General features: G+C 39.1%; 1 protein-coding gene across 3 annotated transcripts in view; it reads right to left on the bottom strand.

The window, feature by feature from the left end:
- Positions 1 to 24600, bottom strand: part of IMMT (inner membrane mitochondrial protein) — a 46090-nt gene that overhangs the window by 12649 nt on the left and 8841 nt on the right. Inside the window, exons 2-8 of one of the 3 annotated variants that reach the window (XM_060117978.1) lie at positions 17896 to 17969; positions 16866 to 17055; positions 14718 to 14829; positions 12489 to 12626; positions 12090 to 12197; positions 7293 to 7429; positions 2632 to 2735 (exon numbers count right to left, since the gene is read on the bottom strand). In XM_060117978.1, the coding sequence (XP_059973961.1) occupies positions 2632 to 2735; positions 7293 to 7429; positions 12090 to 12197; positions 12489 to 12626; positions 14718 to 14829; positions 16866 to 17055; positions 17896 to 17969 (863 nt within the window). The remainder of the gene's footprint in view (positions 1 to 2631; positions 2736 to 7292; positions 7430 to 12089; positions 12198 to 12488; positions 12627 to 14717; positions 14830 to 16865; positions 17056 to 17895; positions 17970 to 24600) is intronic. The other 2 variants (XM_060117979.1, XM_060117980.1) reach the window with 2 other exon arrangements.

The raw sequence follows: 24600 nt of genomic DNA, 5'->3' as shown, positions 1-24600 counted from the left end.
AAAGAATATGACAAACAATTGTTAAGTCTATGAAAAATTTAATTTGGAAAAAACTACTCAGTGCTTTTTCAGTCAACAGGCAGAGAACCTTTCCTCACCAACAACTGAAAACACCTTGGTGAGAAGCCAGATTTATAGAGTGAACCGGACGAGCAGCATGGTGTACAGGAGAACACACAGGCTTCAGAACCAGAGAGACTTGGATTCAGCTCCCAGACCGGACTCTCCTTTGCTGCTCACCCTTATACAGGGAGTAGAGGTAATTCATGCTAAGTACCTTGCACAGTGCCTGCTACATCAGGAGCACTCAATAAATGGCAGCTTTTGCAAGGATTAGTTGACTCCCCTGCCAGTGAGAGCTTGAGAAAAGCAAAGGCAAGGGAGGAGGCCTAAGAGCTAAGCAAATAGCTGGGTCTTCAGGAGCCCTCACGATTCAGGCTGGATGGACTATGGTCTACCCAACCACAAAACACAGAACTCAGAGCCCGGACTCATGGGCTACTGATGTGAGCATAATGCCTTCAATCTCCTAAAAGATATGCTGGCTTTATTAGAAGGCTTCTCTTTCTCTAAATATTTTGTTAAGAAGACAGCAAAATTTTGAATGACAAATATTGACTGGGTGGGCCAAAAGCTTTGTTCGGTTTTTTCCGTAAGATGGCTTTAGTAGCACTTAAACAATTTTGTTAGATTGTATGTGACAGCTGTCGTATCAGCACGCATTTAAAAAAAGAATTATCAAAATCGGTGAATTTTTTGTGTGGCCATTTTAATATTGAAGGTGGAAGAAAAACAGCAACATTTTCCGCGTATTATACTTTATTTCAAGAAAGGTAAAAAAGCAACTGAAACGCACAAAAAGATTTGTGCAGTGTATGGAGAAGGTGCTGTGACTGATTGAACATGTCAAAAGTGGTTTGCGAAGTTTCGTGCTGGAGATTTCTTGCTGGACGATGCTCCATGGTCAGGTAGACCAGTTGAAGTCGATAGTGATCAAACTGAAACAATAACTGAGAAAAATCTATGTTACACCACATGGGAGATAGCCGACATACTCAAAATATCCAAATCAAGCACTGAAAATCATTTGCCCCAGCCTGGTTATGTGAATCGCTTCGATGTTTGGGTTCCACGTAAGTTAAGCGGAAAAAAACCTTCTTGACCATATTTCCGCCTGCGATTCTCTACTGAAATGTAATGAAAACATTCCATTTTTAAAACAAATTTGTGATGGGCAATGAAAAGTGGATACTGTACAATAATGTGGAATGGAAGAGATCATGGGGCAAGAGAAATTCACCACCACCAACCACACCAAAGACCGGTCTTCATCCAAAGAAGGTGATGTGTTTATGGTGGGACGGGAAGGGAGTCCTCTATTATGAGCTCCTTCCGGAAAACCAAACGATTAATTCCAACAAGTACTGTTGCCAATCAGATCAACTGAAAGTGGCATTCGACGAAAAGCGTCCAGAATTAGTCAACAGAAAACACGTTATCTTCCATCAGGATAACGCAAGACTGCACGTCTGATGCCCAGGCAAAAACTGTTACAGCTTGGCTGGGAAGTTCTGATTCATCCACCGTATTCACCACACATGGATTGCACCTTCGGATTTTCATTTATTTTGGTCTTTACATAATTCTTTTAATGGAAAACATTTCAATTCCCGGGAAGACTGTAAAAGGCACCTCGAACAGTTCTTTGCTCAAAAAGATAAAAAGTTTTGGGAAGATGGAATTATGAAGTTGCCTGAAAAAGGGCAGAAGGCGGTGGAACAAAAGGGTGAAACATTGTTCAATAAAGTTCTTGGAGAAAATGAAAAATATGTTTTTCATTTTTACCTAAAAAACCGAAGGCACTTTTTGGCCCACCCAATAACAATTCCATAATGTTGATTAGAGCTCTTTATTCAAATGTAGGTTCCCATTGTCAGAGGCTGATCTTGTACTTGGTTTGCTTGCTTGATTCTAGTTTTAGCCAACTTCCAGGAAAGGTCAAGGTGGCATAAAACTAGACTCATTATACGCTAACTACTTTGGTAGTTAAGGCAAAGAGACTGTGACATACTTTAATTTCTAATAAAACTGCTCAAGCCATCCCAGAAAAATCTTGAAACGATGGCAGAGCCTCAGTAAATCTGTAGAATACATATCACCTAAATAATAATCCAAAGAAAAACTTGATTTTTTTTTTTTTTTTTGCAGTACGCGGGCCTCTCGCTGTTGTGGCCTCTCCCGTTGCGGAGCACAGGCTCCGGACGCGCAGGCTCAACGGCCATGGCTCACAGGACCAGCCGCTCCGCGGCATGTGGGATCTTCCCGGACTGGGGCACGAACCCGTGTCCCCTGCATCGGCAGGCAGACTCTCAACCACTGAGCCAGCAGGGAAGCCCGAAAAACTTGATGTTTATACAAAATCTTTTATATAGTCTGCCAAGTTTATTTTGGCTGGATTGTATATCAATATTTTATTCCCTCTCTCCCTTTTAAGCTTCCGTGCTCCTATCACCAATACAGTACAGGCGGAGAGGGGATGGAAGGGTTTCTCTGCCTCCTCTTTCTATGCAGACAGTACAAAGAAAGTCACCAGGAGGCCCTAATTACTTGTTAAAGTCCATGAGTAATTACTTGGCTTTGAGAAGGGCATCGGCAGCCTCATCTACTGCCTTTCTGCGTTCCTTCAGTGCACCCTCCACTGTGCGCCACTGAGCTGACTTCTTGTCACCTGCAATCTAAACAAAAAGTTTTAATTATGTAAACACGAATAACTGCTATTATTGTCACAATAACAAGACTAAATGCAGAAAGTAGTGACATGAAAGTCAAAGGTAAGAAGTTATATACATTTCTCTGGAAGAGGAACTCTTAATCTAATGTTCACGGACAGGCTCAAAGAAATCCATGAACCATCTCCCATCAACCACCCGCACCAAAACTGTAAAAGACTGTGCTCCAGCGCACAAGCATTCTCTAAGGAGACAGGATATTTTTTTATCAGAGTCTCCAAAGGAGATATGAAGCAGAAAAGATTAGTAAGAACAGTAAATTGTCATGAATTGTTTGTTGATTAAATCATTCTTCAATGAAGCACTGGTGCTTAAAATTTTCTTATTTGCAGGCCCACTGAAATCACAGTAAGAATAAGCAGAAAGCTTTCACATTTGTAGGGTCCTTACTCCTCCAAAACATCACCCTAATAAATGACCCTTCATAATTTTTAAGGAGAAAATCAACTACTGTCAAGAACCCCACTCCACCTTGAGCTGACTTCTACAGAATGTGAATTTTATCTTATATATGTATATATGCCTCCCTTGACAATTCCTTAGGCAGGTCTAACGTGTTTTGCTCCAGCACTGGAACTGACTGCTACTTCTTCAACTGAGCAGAGTTGGCTAATACTTAGGGGATACATCATACCAAAACCAAAAACCACCTCTAACACTATAATCACACTCAGTGCAGCAAGACGCTCACACAAGAGAGGTGTAAGAAAGCCGATCACTGAAGGCGTGGCATACGCGAGTCCAGCTTGCATCCCCCTCTCACTTTGCATCATATAAACAATGAGCGGAATGTTATTTGAACTGTTTCAACTCTTTAAAACTATTTTTAAATTAGTTATTAACTATTTTAAATGAATTTTTTTCCCTCCCTTTTCTTTTGCCAAGTACATATAGTTTAAAGTAGTATATTATGTGTAGATATGAAGCAAAAACCACCTTATGGCTTCTCTTCAAAGTACAGTTGACCTTTTAACAACACAGGTTTGAACTGCGTTGGTCCGCTTATACAAAGATTTTTTTCAACACAGTACTACACAATCTGCAGTTGGCTGGATCCACAGATGCAGGAGGGCCAACTACGGGACTTGAGCATCTGTGAATTTTGGTATCCGTGGCAGATACTGAGGGGTAATTATATACTATGCTAGGACCTTAGAGAGGAATAGGAACATACTAAATTACCAAAGAATGAATTTTTTTTTTTTTTTTTTGCGGTACGCGGGCCTCTCACTGCTGTGGCCTCTCCTGCTGTGGAGCACAGGCTCTGGACGCGCAGGCTCAGCGGCCATGGCTCACGGGCCCAGCCGCTCCGCGGCATGTGGGATCTTCCCGGACCGGGGCACGAACCCGTGTCCTCTGCATTGGCAGGTGGACTCTCAACCACTGCGCCACCAGGGAAGGCCAAAATGAAATATTTTTTATCAAAGAAAAAAAATGACTGAATTGGTTCAATAATTATATTTCAAGTCACCCAAAGAGGGCCACTACAGGGGCTGCTGCACACCTAAAACATGAGTGCAATCTCAGTGCAGCGTCCTGGGCCTTGGATGCCCAACCCGTATCTTCCCTTGTTAGAAACAGAAGTGGTTTTGCCTCTGCAGCCCTAGGCCTGCTACTTTAAGGTGAATAGGGCTCAGCAAAAGTAATGCCTCTGGTTTGGGTCATTCACAAGCAATTCTCCACATTATGTTCCTACTGACATCTAGTGTGATCTCGATTTTAAAGGTACATCCATTATCAATGGAAAGTTTAAACAACCAAGTTCCTTAAGGCAGGATGAACCCTGCCACCGGACCACTGTGGCCGTCTGAGGAAGCCTCTCAGGGTAACATTTTTAAATGCTTAAAATGAAACTATTGGATTGCAGAGAAGCCCAATTACACTGAAATATGGTCATAAAATATACATCTTTAAATTTTGTGAAATAGAAACCAAGATCTAGTAGGAGAACTAATAAATACCCTAATCCAGAAGTAGTGATGGGTATAAATGATATTTCAAGAGATCTGTAAGTACCATAATGTAATATGAAAATACCTGTGCTTTCTCTTGGTAATAAAGTTATGGATACTACTAACACTACTACTTTTTTTTTTTTTTTTTTTGCGGTACGCGGGCCTCTCACTGTTGTGGCCTCTCCCATTGCGGAGCACAGGCTCCGGACGCGCAGGCTCAGCGGCCATGGCTCACGGGCCCAGCCGCTCCGCGGCATGTGGGATCTTCCCGGCCCGGGGCACGAACCCGCGTCCCCTGCATCGGCAGGCGGACTCTCAACCACTGCGCCACCAAGGAAGCCCATGACTACTACTTTTGTTGTCACTCTTCGTAACTGAAGGAGAAGCTTGTGAGGTTAGGGAAAATAAAGATGTTTTCCATGCAAGTTCAGCGAGCCCCTGAATTCCATCCACAGACCCAACTCTAGCTTAAGAACCCCCGCTTTTAGAAGAAATCGTTGGTACTTCTTTTCTATCTTTGTATCTCACTTTTCTAATTTTTATGTTCTACGTAGATTGTTGCAAAGTGACAAAACCAATTAATTTCATGGTGTGGATCATCAAGTTGAAGATTCAGTGAACTGCCACTTTAGCCATCTTGCAAAATAAAATACATCAAAAAATGTTGCTGGTTTGGGCCATATCAGTATCCTGTACAAAAAATTTTCCAAGACTTTATCATATGCTGTTACAAGACCCTGGTATTGTATTAAGATAACTCTTCATAACTAACCCAAACAGACTCATGAATCATGTAAATGTCAATGACATATCTGGGGGCCAAAACAGGTATTCCTGTTTATAGAGGTCCAAGGATAAGCTGTCCTGTAAAACAGACATCGGATTCCCCTATGATCAAGCCTGGTCCAACTGTTTACAATGCTTTGAGAAATTAACTCAGTATATATTACAGAACAAGCCCATGTGCACCTACAGCTTCTTTTACTACAAACAACAGAGTTGGGATCAATTTTTAACACTTCAAAACTTGTGTTCAATACGTTTTTCTGATTATTTTGTTAACACCAGCTAATACTCCCTAATCTGGTTAACTGTGCTACTATGAAGTATCCTTTAGTTGTAACATCTTTATTGTAAACGATCTCATACTGTCTAATCCACCTGCACTACATGTTATGTGTTCAGTGGGAAGAGGAAATACCCTCTTATGCAGCCTTCCACCAAAGCAGTACCATGGACATCTAAAGCTTCTAATCACTGTCCTTCTGAAAGAACCTACTTGGGTTTGAACTCAACTTCCTGATATCATGCAACTTCCAGTCTTCTCTATACATGTGTATAACCAGCATAGTAAATATTTTCTGTGTGGTTTCTACTTTCCTGACTGAACTCTGACTAAGATTTAAATTTTTCTTGTGGACTTTGAACAAAACAGAATTTTCTTTTAATTTTTCAAAGGGTGTAGTTTCTTGACTGTTTGCAACAGAGGTCTAATTTAACTCCTTCGTGATGCACATACATACAACGAAAGCAATCTGAAGTGTATTTAAATTTTTTAAAAACCACAGTCATGGTGGCAAAGTAACTTTACAGATCATGCATGATCCTGATTCCTGAGATTTATAGGTTCTCTATTTCATTTTATTCTTTAAATGACTTGGTGTCAAGATACATTTTTATATACCGAATAACTGAATAATTATAAAGGAAATTTATTGAGTCCCGGTATTACATTTTTTAATAAATTTATTTATTTATCCATTTGGTTTTGGCTGTATTGGGCCTTCGCTGCTGTGCACAGTCTTTCTCTAGTTGCGGCAAGTGGGGGCTACTCTTTGTTGCAGTGCGCGGGCTTCTCGCTGTGGTGGATACTTTCGTTGGGAGCAAGGGCTCTAGGTGGATGGGTTTCAGTAGTTGTGGCACATGGGCTCAGTAGTTGTGGCTCACGGGCTCTAGAGTGCAGGCTTAGTAGTTGTTGCACATGGGCTTAGTTGCTCCACGGCATGTGGGATCTTCCCGGACCAGGGCTCGAACCCGGGTCTCCTGCACTGGCAGGCAGGTTCTTAACCACTGCACCACCAGGGAAGCCCCGAGTCCCAGTATTACATTTTAATTAGTGTAATTACTTTATTCTTTGAAGTGTCCAATGTAAGTTAAATAATCAACATAAGCATTTAAAGTAGCTGGTGTTTTGGGGTACCTGGGATCTCTGTATTATTCTTTTAACTGTGTGTCAATCTAAAAGTATCTCACAAAAAAAGTTTATTTTAAAAAATGGCTGGTGATTTTAAAGCAAAAGAAAAAAGGCAAACAACAAATACAGTCAAGCACTATTAAGATATGAAAGCAAATCTGAACTAATTCTTATACCACATCACCGTTGTGAGATAAAGCACTATATATAAAATTCATTAACAAGAACACCTGAAATTTTTTTTTTCATTTTTGTTTGTTTTTCTAAAAAGACAATCATTCTAGTTCATTTTCGCTTAGTGAGAGAAAGCCCAACTTAGAAGGAAGAAATCATGTCTAATATTCTTTGGCCCACCTCAGAATCGTCCATGGCTGTTTTCAGTATGTTGGCGTGGGCAGTGACAGCCTGGACCGCAGCATTCTGAGCCACAATAGCCTGCTGAGTAATGCAAGCAGTTTGGCTCAGAGTATCTTCTAAGCTCTTGGCTAGTGCTGAAGTTAAAAAAAAAAAAAAAGTTAAAAACTAGATCCCTCCTGCCAAATGACTTTAATCTTTCCCTCTTCACCTGTTGAGTCTTGCATTGTATTTCCCCCTCAAAACAAACAAAATACAGATTTAGCGAATCAAAATTTCACTTAAAAGTATGATAAAATATTAATAATTACTGAATCCAGATGGTGAATCTATGTGGGTTCATTACACTATTTTTACTTTTATGTATATCTGAATTTTTTCAAAATTAAACATGTTTTGGGTTTTCTATATGAAAGGGAAAATCGCAATAGGAAAGGCATATATATAAAAGGATTGAAGATCACTTAAATAAGCCAGCATATAGTTTAAGAAACAATCAAAAAAATTTTGTGAAAGCGATTATAACTACAGTGAACAGCAAAAGGATAAACATGAAGATATAAAATAGGACATCAAAATCACAAAATGTGGGGGAGGGGAATAAGAAAATGTAGCTCTTTTACAATGTGCTTGAGCTTATATGACTACCAGTCTAAAGCAAGCAGATATAGCAACGGGTTAACACACTTGAAAACAAGGGTAACCACAAATCAAAACACGCTACAGGTTCACAAAAACCAAAAAGAAAGGAATTCAAGCATAATACAAATGAAAACCATCACACCACAAAAGGAAAAACAAAAAGAAGAAAGGAACAAAGAAGACATTAACTGGATAACAAGACTTTAAATGGCAAAAAATACATACCTGTCAATAATTACCTTAAATGTCAATAGACTAAATGCTCCAATCAAAAGACACAGAGTGGCAGATTAGATAATAAAACAAGAACCTACAATATGCTGCCTACAAAAGACCCATGTTCGGGTGAAAGACACATACAGACTGAAAGTGAGGGGGTGGAAAAAGATATTTCATGCAAATGGAAACAATAAGAAAGCAGGGGCAGCAATACTCGTACCAGAAAAAATACATTTTAAAATAAAGGCCATGGAGAAAGACAAAGAAGAAAGACAAAGATGAACACTATATAATGATAAAAGGATCCATACAAGAAGAGGATATTACACTCATTAACTTATGTGCACTCAATATAGGAGCATCTAAACACATAAATACTAACAGACATACAGGGAGAAACTGATGGGAATACATTAATATTAAGAGACTAACATCCCACTGACATCAACAGACAGATCTTTCAGACAAAACATTAACAAGGCAAAAGAGATCCTAAATGACACAATAAAACAGTTAGCCTTAATTGCTATCTACAGCGACACTACATCCAAAAAACCAGAATACACATTCTTTTCACGCACGCATGGAACATTCTCTAGGACAGACCACAAACTAGGACGCAAAACAAGCCCAACAAATTGAGGATAAGTAATTAAAGATAGTAATTATTTCAAGCATCTTTTCCAACCATAAAGGCATGAAACTAGAAATCAACCACAGAAAGAAAAATGAGAAAAAACCTATTACATAGGGACTAAACAACATGCTACTAAAAAACCAATAATAGGTCAACGAGGAAATGAAAGAGAAATCAAACAATACCTCGAGACAAACAACAATGAAAACACAGCCATACAAAAATCTATGGGAGGCAAGAAAAGCAGTCCTAGGAAGGACGTTCATAGCAATAAAGGCCTTCCTCAAACACACATAAATAAGACTCAAATAAATAACCTAACCTGCCACCTAAAGGAATTAGAGGGCTCCCCTGGTGGCGCAGTGGTTGAGAGTCCGCCTGCCGAGGCAGGGGACACGGGTTCGCGCCCCGGTCCGGGAAGATCCCACATGTCGCGGAGCGGCTGGGCCCGTGAGCCATGGCCGCTGGGCCTGCGCGTCTGGAGCCTGTGCTCCGCAGAGGGAGAGGCCACAGCAGTGAGAGGCCCGTGTACCGCAAAAAAAAAAAAAAAAAGAATTAGAAAAAGAAGAACAAACAAAACCTAAATTCAGCAGGAGGAAGGAAATACTAAAGATTAGAGATGAAATAAATAACACAGAGATTTAAAAAATGGGAAAAAAATCAAAGCAAGAGCTGGTTTTTGAAAGGGTAAACGAAATAGACAAACCTCTATCCAGGCTCACCAAGAAGAAGAGAGGACTCAAATAAACAAAATAAGAAATGAAAGAGGAGAAATAATAACTGATACCACAGAAATACAAAAGAAATCATTAAGAAGAAAATACTATGAACAGTTATATGCCAACAAAGTGGAAACCTTGAAGAAATGGACACGTTTCTAGAAACATACAGCCTGCCAAAACTGAATCAAGAAAAAACATAATTTGTACAGACCAATCACTAGAAGTGAAATAGAATCTATAATTTAAAAAAACTCCCTGCAAACAAAAATCCAGGATCAGATGGCTTCAATGGGGAATTCTACAATATACAAAGAACTTATACCTATCCTTCTCATTCTTCCAAAAGATTGAAGAGGAGGGAACACTCCCAAGGTCATTCTATAAGCCAATATCACCCTGATACCAAAACCAGACAAAGACACTACCAAAAAAAGGGAAAATTACAGGCCAATATCTTTGATGGAGATGTCAAAATCGTCAACAAAATATTACCAAACCAAATACAACAACATATAAAAGGGATCATATACCATGATCAAGTTGGATTCATTCCAGGGTCACAAGGTTGGTTCAACATATGCAAATCCATCACTGTGATACACCACAGCAACAAAAGAAAAGACAAAAACCACATGATCATCTCGATAGATGCGGAAAAAGCATTTGATAAAATTCGACACCGCTTCATGATAAAAAACTCTCACCAATGTGGGAGAACATAATAATAAAAGCCATTTATGGCAAACCCACAGCCAATATAATACTCAACAGTGAAAAGCTGAAAGCCTTCCCACTAAATTGTGGAACAAGACAAGGATGCCCACTCTCACCACTTCTATTCAACATAGTACTGGATAGTCCTAGCCATAGGAATCAGACAAGAAAAAGAAATAAAAAGTATCCAAATTGGAAGGGAAGAGGTAAAATTGTCATTATATGCAGATGACATGACACTCTATATAGAAAACCCTAAAGATTCCACACAAAAACTAGTAGAACTGATAAATGAATTCAGCAAGGTGACAGGATACAAGATTAATATAAAGAAATCTGTTGCATTTCTTTACACTAACAATGAAACATCAGAGAGAAAGTAAAGAAACAATTCCCATTTAAAGTCACACCAAAAAATAAAATACCTACAAATAAACCTAACCAAGGAGTTGAAAGACCGATACACTGATAAAGGAAACTGAAGATGATTCTAAGAAATGGAAAGATATCCCATGTTCTTAGACTGGAAGAATTAATATTGTTAAAATGTCCACAGTGCTCAAAGCAATCTACAGATTTAATGCAATTCCTACCAAAATACCCATGACATTATTCACAGAACTAGAACAAATAATCCTAAAATTTATATGGAACCAGAAAAGACCCAGAATTGCCAAAACAATCCTGAGGAAAAAGAACAAAGTTGGAAAGATAACCCTCCCAGACTTCAGGCAACACTACAAAGCTCAGTAATCAAGACAGTGTGGTACTGAAAGAAAACGAGACACACGGATCAACGGAACAGAATAAAGAGCCCCAAAATAAACCCACACAGCTAAGACCAAAAACCAAATCCAAGTAATCAAACGAATGCCCTCCATCTGTGCTCATTCTGGCCCTTCTACTCTGTACACAATTCTAACAAACGTGCCTCCTAGGAGAAGGACAGAGCCAGCGAGTTGAAGGAAAACAAGAACCACTCATGACCAAAAAAAAAAAAAAAAAAAAAAAAACAGAAAAACGTGATGGAGACAAAAAACAAAAAAAACAAAAAACTATAAACAGCTGTCCTAAGAATTTAAAACTAACATCTCTTGGTCCAGCAAAAAGCTACATGCACACTACCTCCAGGGACATCAATATATTGCAGCACAGTACAATAAATTATGTTCCAGGTACCTCGTTTAAGACAGGAAAATACATTTTTAGATAACTAATATCTGTGGTTTTTTTGGCCCTGTGGCAGGCGGGCTCTTAGTTCCCCGACCAGGGATCACACCTGGGCCCTTGGCTCAGAGTCCTAACCACTGGACTGCCAGGAAGTCCCACTAACATCTTTCTTTAAGCCATCAAAAAACCTAACGTAAAATTGAAACTTAAAAAGGAATATGCTTCGGTTAGGTGGAAACCAGCAATGTGTGGAACATTCCATCCCCCAATGATGTCAGATAAGGGGGTGGCTAGACTGAGTCCAGAGGCCAGGTAATAAACCAGAGTGGGAGCCATTCCAACCTGCACAAATAAATGTATGAGTGTTAACAGTTAGAAGATTCTTAGGCAAGTGGCCAAAACATAAACACTTTCTGTTCCGCAGAGTATAAAGAATCCTCAGCACTAACCATGATAAGAACAAAAGGACACAGTACGCGAATCACTTGAATCTATGTGTATTAGAATAGCCCTTGTCACCTGGGTAAAAGTTTAGATGGAGAGAACACAAATGATGAAATAACGATGGTGAACAGAGCAACACCACTAAAGAAACCACAAAGAGCTGACAGATGAGAAACCTGTGTGACAGCTGAAGGAGCGAGCAACCGAGAGAGACGACCCAAGTGCTTAAGGAGCGTCAGGTTTACATACACTCAATCTTAGCTTGTTCTTGCTTCTCCTGTTGTGCAAGCCGAGCTGCAACTTCTTCAGGTGGCCGCTCCCTTACGGAAGCGGAGGATGCTTCCTCCTGCAGTAAAACTAAATGAGAGGAAATCAAATTTCAGCACAGAATGTCAACAGCTAATGGGGACCTAAAAACACCATCATCTGTGCCTGCTAGATGTGTCAACTTGAGGGCATTTCTGTCATAAAGCTTCTAAAACCACAGCATCACTCAGTGATTCCAACATGAAGAAATAAAGGGTCAGCTCTTAAACCCCTTGTTTTCAAAGATTTATTTAGACTTTGAAATTTAGGGAATGCCTAGACATTGCATAGTTCTGATGAGCATATCATTTACATAACCACAAATACAGATAATGTAAGTACCTGAAGTTGCAGGCTTGGGTTTTCCTTCACCAGTTTCGGGGTGACCAGTTTCTGTAGATTCCTCATGCTGAACCATAGGCGCTGGGACGGACAGTGTGTCACCTGCTGCAGAAATAATTTGAGCTGCCTCTGTAGGAGCTACAAATATATGTTACAGTTTCCTGGGTTAACAGAAGAAACACACAGGAATCCACTACTACGACCTCCCACTTCACACCTGACTCCTTAAAGACACAAATACATGTGCTGCCACTACTCAAACACACAGCCAGGGGAGCTGTCCGCTGCACAAACCCACACACAATGAGCAATGGCTGGGAAAGCACAAGAGAAAAGAGTCTGGTCAGCATCCACCTGCGTTTTAACCGTTACTGTCAGGCAGGCCTTCTAATAACAGTACTAAATGGTACTAAATCTTAACATGAGAAGGGGACATAAGATTTACATAACGTGGACAAATAATAACAAATGAGAAAAGAGCCTGTAATGAAGAAGGTAGATAAAAGAAGGTAACCAAAAACTATTTTTTAATTGCTTTGAAGAGTGGTAGAGATGAAAGAGGTGTGGGCAAGAACAGGATGGCAACTTTAAACACAGAGAAGCAAAGTTCACAGTTTAGATGGTGAGTGAGTAAAGGACAGGGCTCAGTTAAAAAAATTACTTCAGGGCTTCCCTTGTGGCGCAGTGGTTGAGAGTCCACCTGCCAATGCAGGGGACACGGGTTCGTGCCCCAGTCCAGGAGGATCCCACATGCCGCAGAGCGGCTGGGCCCGTGAGCCATGGCTGCTGAGCCTGCGCGTCCGAAGCCTGTGCTCCGCAATGGGAGAGGCCACAGCAGTGAGAGGCCCAGGTACCACAAAAAAAAAAAAAAAAAAAAAAAAAAATTACTTCATAGATATATTTTTAAAGAAAAGAAAGTTGAAAAATCAAGAGCTTATAAATTATAAATAAACGTGTTGATGGAAGAGAAATGAGTAATTCTGAAGGTGGAATAGATGGTGGGGTGGGGAGTAACAAAATGGAGAAAAAATTTTTTTAATAAACTGAAGGTCCCATTTAAGAGTTAAAGTTGGATTGTCACAAAGCCCATTAACTGGTCTCCTTGCTCTGTCCGTGGTTCCTTTATCTATTCTCCACAGTAGCCAGTAATCTTATTAAAAGTCAGCTATCAACCCCGACTCATAATCCTCCCAACAACTTCCCATCTTACTCAGACTAGAAAACAAAACTCCTATGATGGCCTCCAAAGACGGCCACTATGGGCTTTCTGCTCCCTCTCTACTGTTGCTATTATTCTGCTCTTACTCTACCCCGGTTTCATTCGCTCCTGGCTAGAATACGCCAAGGCTTTGCTCTAGCTAATCCTTCTGCCTGGATGCTCTTCCCCACCAGCCCTTTACATGACTGATCCCTCATCTCTTTCCAGTCTCTGCCCAAATGACACCTTCCAGAGGAAACTTTGCTTACCCACTCCATTTAAAATTGCAATATTCCCTCCCACACTTATCACTGTATGACATCCTATACATAATTTACTTGTATATTTATATGCGACTTCCCTCCCCTCATCCCACTAAGGAATCTTCACAGCATCTGTGTGTTTGTTTTTACTGTTTTGTTCACTGCTATAACCCCAGTGCCTAAAAGACACCCAGCACTTGGCACACAGTAGATACTCAGTATTTACTGAGTGAAAGTCAGGTGATTTAATCAAGGCCAGAAGTGAAAGGAGAAACATAATAAATTCAAATGCATGCAGACCAGGTTAGAACTAGGCAGTGCTATAAATTAGTGTGGGATTACAATCATCAAGGGGAAAAAAATCTGCAGATCAAAACTAGATCAAGACACTTCATCACTAACAAAGAAGAGAGAAGAAAGAGTTGGTGAACAGGCAGAAAAAAGAGGTGTGGAAAGAGAACAAATCTTAAAATCTAAAGAGAGGGAAAGCTAGGAGTCAGAGAAAAGGAAAAAGTAACAGAAAAATAAGTGTGCTGCAGGCAAGACAATTTTAGTTAGCATTACTTAGTAGCTGTTCATAATAAAGCCCAATTTCATATCCCACTCAACGCTTAAAATGAGAGCCAAGATGACAGGTGAGAACACTCCCTTCCCAAGGTGAGGGAAGAGTCTTTCATGGGGACGGGCCCCCTCTTGACCATGGGTACAAATACATGAAAACAATTCATTTACCTATAATTTTAAAAGAATGATTCTAAATATAGGTACCTGTTGTTGAAGCTGAAGTGTCTCCCTTTTGTTTTTGGAGTTGTGAAGCAGGCTGTTTAGATTCTTTCATTGCCTCAGGTACACTAGAGGTTTTTAGTGGACCAGACTGAATCTTGGAAATGAAAAACATTTAAGATTTCAGATATGATAGCGTTCTTAAAAACAGGCAGCACAAAGTATCTTGTATTATTTTAAAAGTCAAGTTTTTCAGGCTTTTAACATAAAGGTATCAACAATTTACAACAATGTATTTTATTTTTTAATTTTTTTAACTTCTTTATTGGAGTATAATTGCTTTACAATGGTGTGTTAGTTTTCGCTATATGACAAAGTGAATCAGCTACATATATACATATATCCCCATATCCCCTCCCTCTTGCGTCTCCCTCCCACCCTCCCTATCCCACCCCTCTAGGTGGTCACAAAGCACCGAGCTGATCTCCCTGTGCTAGGCAGCTGCTTCCCACTAGCTATCTATTTTACATTTGGTAGTGTATATATGTCCATGCCACTCTTTCACTTCGTCCCAGCTTACCCTTCCCCCTCCCCGGGTTCTCAAGTCCATTCTCTACGTCTGCATCTTTATTCCTGTCCTGCTCCTAGGTTCATCGGAACCATTTTTTTTTAAGATTCCATATATATATGTGTTAGCATATGGTATTTGTTTCTCTCTTTCTGACTTACTTCACTCTGTATGACAGACTCTAGGTCCATCCACCTCACTACAAATAACTCAATTTCGTTTCTTATTATTGCTGAGTAATATTCCATTGTATATATGTGCCAAAACAATGTATTTTATTAACCATAGTAAGAGAAGCCATCATACTAGAAAAACGCAGTCCAAAAATGTCATTCCAAATGACTAGTCTATATTTTAATAGTAACAAAGACTTCTCTTAGGGCAACTAATAAAGTACATGATATATGACCTTCCCTTTAAACACCATTCCTTTTATATACACAACACTGAGAAGGCCATTTCCATTCGCATTCTAAATCCAGTTAAGGTGTCTTCTAAATAAATTCAGTTAGAAACAAATGTTTTTTTAGAAGGCTCTGAGTAAAAATGAAAATTCATCTTTTTTCTCTTTAATCTCCAAGATTCCCGTACGTGCACACCAAGATATATGATCTAATTGTGAGTAATGCCTGTTTTTCTCTTTCTCAATAACCACCTGCCTTAAGTTTAAGGCACCACTCATTAACAGGACTGCCAGGTGATGTGCCACAGAAAATTACTGAATAACAGAAATATTTTCATTTACCACCTATGTTGTCCCCCTTTTTGCCAGAACTTGGCAATGGGACTCAGATATCCCTAAGATGACTACTCAAACATAATAGAAATGGTTCTGAATTTCGTCACTACCAGAAATCAGAAATATATCCATTTTCTTACTATTAAAATTTTGTTATTTTTTAACTCATGAAATGCATGCTCACTATACAACAAGCAAAATAACACACATCAAGATACATCATTGTTTTAGTTCGCCCCTTCAGCTCCTTCCAGCACTCTCAGGGAGCCACTGCTAATGCCCTGAAATCTATCCTTCCACCCATGAGCTCAGGCATATACATATACAATTTTTCACTTCTTTAAACAAACTAAAATAGTTAATTTTATAATATACAAATTATCATGTAACCTTTTTTTCATTTAACAACATATTACGGACATTCGCTTCCGGTCAAGAAATTCTTTTTAGTTGAATAACATCCTAATTTAATTGTATAGCCTAATGGAGTGGCAAATCCCATAATTTGGTCAATAATCCCCTACTTATGGACATTCAAGTTGTGTCCTGATTTTTGTTAAGCATTCTTGTCCACAGACAACTGAAAAGCACTAGAGTGTGATGTCTGCAGGATAGCTGCCAGAAGAGGGAGTGCTGGGTCAGAGGGCTTGTATATTTTTAAGATATCACTTTAGCCTTGTGTGCCACATAATTATTTTCTATACGATGTGGACTCAATGAGAGCACTTATGCGACTCCAAAGGGATAAAAATCCAGCTCTACATAATATTACTTCAATTTTTTAAAAAATGAAAACATATACCTGGCAAAATATTTTCAAGATGAAAACAACGTGCTTTTCAAAGTATTCTCTAGGATAAACTGAAATTGTGCTTAAAACTCTTACCGGCTTCTTTGGCAATGGAACAGTATACGGTGGGGAACCAAGAACCATCTCAAAGAGTTTGTCTGAGTAAGGTATGGTTTTCTCTACATTTTTCCGGAAATGGGAATCCCATTTGGCATACAGGATAGTGCCACCAATACCGCCACCAACAAACAAGATGCCAGCTCCAGCAATTTTGCTAGGAGACAACCTAAGTGAAAGAAATAGGAAACACATTTTTATTTTTTGGCTCTCCTAATGTAAGAGTCTCAAAGACCTCAAGCCTCCATTTCTCTACCACTGATTCAGATCACAGCAGCCCAGTTTATCACCACAGCTGCACATCACCTTTCCCTGATTTGTTTTTTAATATGTTCACAACAAAAAATAATATTTCTTTATGGATAATTTTTTAACACAGTAATATCTAGGATAGGAAGAATGAAGCAATTTGCCCTTTAACACCTAAAACTTAGCATGTTCAGGGACTTCCCTGGTGGTCCAGTGGTTAAGAGTCCGCCTTCCAATGCAGGGGGTGCAGGTTTGATCCCTGGTCAGGGAGCTAAGATCCCACATGCCTCCTAGACTTTAAAAATGGTCCACATCAAAAAAAAAAAAAAAAAAAAAACCTTGGCATGTTCACAATCATGAGGTTTCCTTTGAACCCAAAAAACAAGTATCACTGATTTTCAACAGTCCTCTCCCTTAAACATTTCCGTAAATACAATAAAACAAATGTCAAGTAGAACAAATACTTTTTAAGTTCCAACGTGCTGAGTTCTGGATGTATATCTATTTGCTATAAAGAGGTGTGGGGGGGTCTACCTTGGATGCCATCCAGTCACCAAAGAACCAAAAGGAGCACTATAACAAATTTTCACCTACAAATAAATAATGCTCCAAAGATACTACGGCAAAGCTCCAGTGTTTGTACCCCTTAAAAAAAAAAGATTTTAAGCAGATGTTCTCATATCCAAAGAACGAACACACACACACACCCCTCAGCATACAGTTAAAAGCCTATTTATTTACAGGGAGACATGCTACATACCGAGAACTGCCTGGAGTGGAGTATCTACGGCATGGTCGCAATGGACGGAGTACAAACTTCCCACAAAGACAACTCTAAAGAAGAAGGAGAAAACACCACAAACAATAGAGTTAAAAGAATCTGGGAGGACTTTAGGGTTGGGAACTCATTAGTAGTACTTTTATTACAAATACAAACGTCTTCATTAAACAAAAATTTATTTTACTTTCAGAAACCAACTTACCTTACCATGAAATATATTTACAAACCCTTAAAAACAGTGATGCTTCCTACGCCCCAAGGCTCATATAAAACTACTTTTAAGGTTTCAAAAAAAGGGACTATGAGACCATGATCAATTAGCATTTTTTTAAATTGAGGTATAGTTGATGAACGGTATAAGTTTCAGGTGTACAACATAGTGATTCACAATTTTTAAAGGTTATATTCTTTTTTTTTTTTTTTTTTTTTGCGGTATGTGGGCCTCTCACTGCTGTGGCCTCTCCCGTTGTGGAGCACAGGTTCCAGACACGCAGGCTCAGCGGCCATGGCTCACAGGCCCAGCCGCTCCGCGGCATGTGGGATCCTCCCGGACCGGGGCGCGAACCCGTGTCCCCTGCATCGGCAGGCGGACTCTCAACCACTGCGCCACCAGGGAAGTCCTAAAGGTTATATTCTATTTATAGTTATTATAAAATACTGGCTATACTTCCTGTGTTGTACAATATATCCTTGTAGCTTATTTATTTTACAAATGGCAGTTTGTATCTCTTAATCCCCTACCCCTGTCTTGCCTCTCCCCACTTCCCTCTCCCCACTGGTAAGCATTGATTTGTTCTCTGTATCTGTGAGTCTGTTTCTGTTATATTCACTAGTTTGTTGTATTTTTTAGATTCCACGTATAACTGATATCATACAGTACTTGTCTTTGTCTAATTTATTTCACTTAGCATAATGCCCTCCGAGTCCATCCGTGTTGCTCAAATGGCAAAATTTCATTCTTGTTTATGGCTGAGTAGTATTCCATTTTACACACACACACACACACACACACACACACACACACACACACACACACACACACACACACCCCTTCTTCATCCGCTCATCTGTTGATGGACACTTAGGTTGCTTCCATCTCTTGGCTATTGTAAATACTGCTGCTGTAACACTGGGGTGTCAATTAGCACTTTTAATGTTATGTACGCTAATTATTTCTTAGAGACAATTTGCCATGTTTTCTTTTTTATAAATTTATTTATTTTATTTATTTATTTTTGGCCGCATTGGGTCTTCGTTGCTGCGTGCAGGCTTTCTCTAGCTGCGGCGAGCGGGGGCTACTCTTCATTGTGGTGGCTTCTCTTGTTGCGGAGCACGGACTCTAGGCACACAGGCTTCAGTAGTTGTGGCACGCAGGCTCTAGAGCGCAGGATTAGTAGTTGTGGTGCACGGGCTTAGTTGCTCCGCGGCATGTGGGATCTTCCCAGACCAGGGCTTGAACCCGTGTCCCCTGCGTTGGCAGGCAGGCAGGTTTTTAACCGCTGCGCCACCAGGGAAGCACCATGTTTTCTTAATTGGCAAGAAAAAACAAAACAAAGTATAAAATATCTATTTTCACTCTGTAAATGCAGACATCTGAAAAATCACCTACAGAGTCTAGCAAACAACACTGCACTATAAGATACATATGAATCCACTCAGGGCAGAGATCCAACCTTAGCTTAATCTACGCAGAAAACCAAGTTTCCCATCTCTACAGTGATTTTGTAACTAGTCAATTCCAATAGGCATTCATCTAAATCTAAAAGTTCATTTTGGTTTCTCCTAATGTATAATTAGACTAAAAGTCAATAGTTTTAAGAAAAAAAACTAACTTTACTAATGTCATAAATGTTCATGTAAATACTTATCTCCATATAAGTTGTCTACCTTTACACAAAAGCAAATGATCAAGACAATGCTGTGTGATTTGTTTTAATCAAAGTAAAGTACATAACATCAAATGTTTCTTAACAAAATGTAGATCCCTTAAATAAAACAAATAAATGGGCATCTAAATACTATTTGGGGAGGGTTTTGATAAACTTAACGTCATTCATAGCTATCAATTTCAAATTTCAAACTTATTGTATCCAGAAATAAAATCTTTCTTTATACCAAGTAGGAAATCAAAGAGCAGCAAGGGAAAAAAAAAATGCTTTCTCTAGGTTCCTTGATGAAACTGCATCTAAGGAGTAACAGAAAAACACAAACTTCCTCTTAAAAGTATCTTAAATTGTAAGAAAATATATCACATGATCAGAGAGCACATGAAATTACTCTAGAATTATAGTTGCATTTACATTCTATTTGCCAAAGCCTAGAGGTAAACATCAAATTAACATATTAATACATTTGGGGGAGGAAAAACTATGTTTTACAATGTGTAAAGCAGCTATAATTGGTATTTTAAAAGTATTTCAATTATTACCTTTAGTGTAGAATTCTCAACTGAAATTACAAGAAAAGGGTGTTTTCCTACTGTTCTATAAAGCAGGTAGCATGACATTTCAAACAGAATTGCATCTACTTTCATATATCAACAACTCCATTTTGTTCACTTAGAGACGAAATACTAGGAAACCATTAAAGTTGCGTTTTGTTTAAGAAAGCATTTTTTTTACCTCAGTGGGTATAAAAAGGTATTCAAGTCAAAAATTAAGGCACTGTTAACGGTGGATAATTAGCTAACTGGAATGTCAAGCAGCAAACATAATAATGGAGACTTGATTCTGTGTTAATAGAGCCAAATTCAACACTAGAGTTTGAGAACACCCTAATTCACAGCAATATATATTTTTTAACCTGCTCCTTTATCCATCTTCTACTTTTACCTTGCCCCTCTTCCCTCCCTTTGACAGATATATTTGATGTGATTTTAAGTTTATAGTTCCTAGCATTAAGTAAATTTAAAATCTGAAATTCAAAATCAAAATTCAAAATGTTTCGTTACATACGGAGTGAAGTCTCCCTCATGCTCTGTCTTCCAGCCACTTAGATTCCCTCTCCATAGGCAATCAGCGCTGTTTCTTATATATTCAGATATTTTGTGATGGAGAATTCCGGGCACGCCCCCTTTACACAAATTATACCATAACATACACCCAGTCCTGTACTAAAGTTCACTCAACAATATACACTTGAGCTCATTCTATATCAGCACATGAAAACCTTCCTACTGGATGTGAGTGATTCAGTACTCCACTGTATGGTTGGTTGTACGGCTGTTAGCATAACTGATGCCATCTTAGGCCCACACAGTTCCTCCTGTCCTTCCACAGACCCTGCCCAGGATGGTACTGTGTGGTAAATCACTTCTCTGTCATCAAAGGCTTTGTAGTTAACAGATATTGTTTCATAATCATTAGGACCAGGGGGCCTCTATGCTCTGTTAGTCCCCAAACATTGAAGACCTTTGCTGACATATTCCCCTACCCATGAGACCAGTTACCCACTCAATCATCTTGACTTAGGAATGCACGTCCTGTTCCCAAGCACATACCCCTGTACTCTAGGTTAACTATAAAATTGTCCCAATAGCCCCTCAGACATGCGGAGTGCAGCTGTGAACACTTCTGGATCATTGCCTGCCGGATCCCACCCTGTAAGTTACCCTATAATAAAGTGATCTGTTGATTATGTGGAGCTGCCTGCCTTGTGTTTTGGTCTCAAGACGCTCTCAGTTTGGTGGGTACATTTCATTCTCTCTGACCTCCAACAGTTGTCACTTAATATATTTAACCAGCCTCTTTTTGATGGTGACTGAGGTTTTTGTTTAAACTTTTATTATAATAAACAATGAGAAACATACATCATTTGGGGTCAATTTCTAAAAGTATTCCTAAAAGTAAAATCTGAAAAATTTACTGTAAATTTTGCTGTATTAGGGGCGTCCCTAGTGGCACAGTGGTTAAGAGTCCGCCAGCCAGTGCAGGGGATGGGGGTTCCCATAGCCTCTCCAACAGCCTTGCAGTGCAGTTTTAATCGCAGTTTCTTTTGTTATGACTGTGCATCTTTTAATATATTTATTATCTATTTTACTTCCTTTTCTATGAACTATCAGAGTGTATCCTTTGACCACTTTTAAATAAGATTTATTATCTTTATGTTCTAAGTGTTCTTCACATATGAAGAAAAATTAGCCATGTCCCTGCTACTTGCAAATGGTTTTATCCAGTTTGTGATACTTTTATAGCCAAAAGTGTCCATCTTTTATGATTTCCAGGTTTTCTCCTATTCTTAGAAAGCCACCCTCTGATGATAAAATAAGTCTTCCATGGTTTTACTCTCATGGTTTCATCTTTTTTATATTTAAATCTTTGAATCCAGTGTGAAGTATATGGCATGGATTCAACTTTATTTTTTCCTAAATGTCTATTCAGTTGTCCCTAAATCGTAGACTGAATAATCCATTTTTTCCCCAACAATTTGAAATGCCACCTTAAAATATACTCAATTCCTTGATGCATTTAGATTTCCTAATTTGTTCCACTGTTCCACCTATTCACACACTTCTATTCACAGACTAACACCACAATGTTTTAACTACTGCATGTTAGAATTAGGTTTTAACCTGGTAGAGCTAGTCCTCTCTTCTAGTACTATTCTTTTTCAGAATTTTTCTGGATATTCTTGCTTTTGCTTTTGTTTTTGAAAGCTGAGCTTTGAATTAAACAACTGTAAAATGCACCAACTGTAATATGCACCCTGATTTAAGAAGGGATAAAATGTGAAAAAAATGTATCTTTTATGACCAAAAAATAGTAGCAATAAAAGGTTTAACACTTGGGACTTCCCTGGTGGCGCAGGGGTTAAGAATCCACCTGCCAATGCAGGGGACATGGGTTTGATCCCTGGTCCAGAAAGATCCCACATGCTGCGGAGCAACTAAGTCCATGCACCACAACTACTGAGCCTGTGCTCTAGAGCCCACGAGCCACAACTACTGACCCCACGCGCTGCAACTACTGAAGCCCGCACACCTAGAGCCCACGCTCCGCAACGAGAAGGCACCGCAATGAGAAGCCTGCGCACCATAACAAAGAGTAGCCTCCACTCGCCGCAACTAGAGAAAGCCCACACACAGCAATGAAGACCCAACGTAGCCGAAAAATTAATTTAAAAAAAGTTTCATACTTCTGTACAAAAAAAGAAAATTGATTGTATCCTGACGCAAATAAACAGTTTTTTATCTGAAATAGTGGCTCCTGGTTTAAAATTTTAAGTATCCTATTCATTAGGCTACCGTCATAGTCTATGTTGCCTTTCATATTCCAAACAGAGCTTTAAGAGTCAAAATATTTAAGTTTTTTATGGTTTTATCACCCAAGTATGAATCCCTAGATACAAAGTTTAGTCTTGCCTATTAAAAAAAATATGGATATCTTCTAAGTCTATTAATCCATAGGTCTTTTACTCTATAGGTGTTCCCTCCAGTAATTATTCTGTTGAAGAAATCTGCTTGTTCAACCTGCAGAATTTTCCACAGACTGGATTTTGTTCAAGGTTCAGTTTAACACGTTCCTGTCCTCTGTATTTCCTGAAAGCTGGAGCTGGAACCAGACACTTGATCAGACTCAGGTTTACTCTCTTTGGCAAGACTTTAGGGGGTGGTGTTTTCTTTCATTGGGAGGTACACAACGTCTGCTTGCCTCTCTTTTTGTGCTGTTATCAACTGTGCTTATGTACAATGTCTAGATCCATTAATTTATTGGAAGTTGCAAAAAGTGGTCTCTAATTCTATTTTTCATTTATAATTTGACGTATTTTATAAAGAGATGCTTCCCCTCGTCTACAATTTGATTACTCAGTAGTGCAGTTCACAGAGGAAAGGAGGGTAAATGGCTGATTCTTTGTATCCTTTTATCCAGTTATCCTCTAATGATGAACAACTGTGCGGTTTTTTGGTTTTCACTTATTAATTGTGACAGATTGTATTTTCCAAAAACTGCCATATTTCACATCCTACATGCTTTTATAGAACCTTGCCACTTCCCCAGAACCTTGCAAGCTCATGAGACCCCAAGAACCTCCTAATGGAACCTCCTTAGAAATGAAAGATATTTACTTATATGTTATTTCCTTATAAGTATATACAATACAATTTTTATCTGTATAATAATAAATATTATTTACCGTAGAAGAATAAATAAAGACTAGGTTTGGGGTGATCTGTTTTACAGCTATAACCAAACAGATGCTTGTACCTGGAAATAGGATGCTACTATAAAACATAAAGCACGTGTTAATGACTTTGGGACTGGGGGGTGGGGAGTGAAAGTTGGAAGGGCCTTGAGGAGACTCTTAGCAGAAGCCTAATGGCCTTCATAGAAGCTGTTTTGGTGAGGGCTTAAGAAAAGTGAGAAAAATATTTTTGGAACCTGGAGGAAAAAGGGATCTTTGTATGTAGTGGCAGAAGTTTATCAAAATTGTCACCCGTGGTAAGACATGGAAAATAGAAAATTAGGCATAGCTATACCTAATGAACTGATGGATTTAGCTAAAGACAGTACTAAGCAGAACATTCACAAGTGCCAACTGCTTCCTTTTAGCAGAGTATAAGGATAGAGCCGAGCTTCTGAAACACAAACAAACCAAAAACAACTGTTTAGCTTTCAAGCAAAATCTGAAGGAAATATAAAGGAGCCAGTACTTGGTGGGTTACAAAATAAGACTGTATCTCGTTCT

The sequence above is a fragment of the Mesoplodon densirostris genome, chromosome 14, assembly GCF_025265405.1.
Source record: "Mesoplodon densirostris isolate mMesDen1 chromosome 14, mMesDen1 primary haplotype, whole genome shotgun sequence".
Classification (NCBI taxonomy): Eukaryota; Metazoa; Chordata; class Mammalia; order Artiodactyla; family Ziphiidae; genus Mesoplodon; species Mesoplodon densirostris.
The sequence above is the reverse complement of the archived record's forward strand: the minus strand, read 5'-3'. Positions and strand labels throughout refer to the sequence as shown.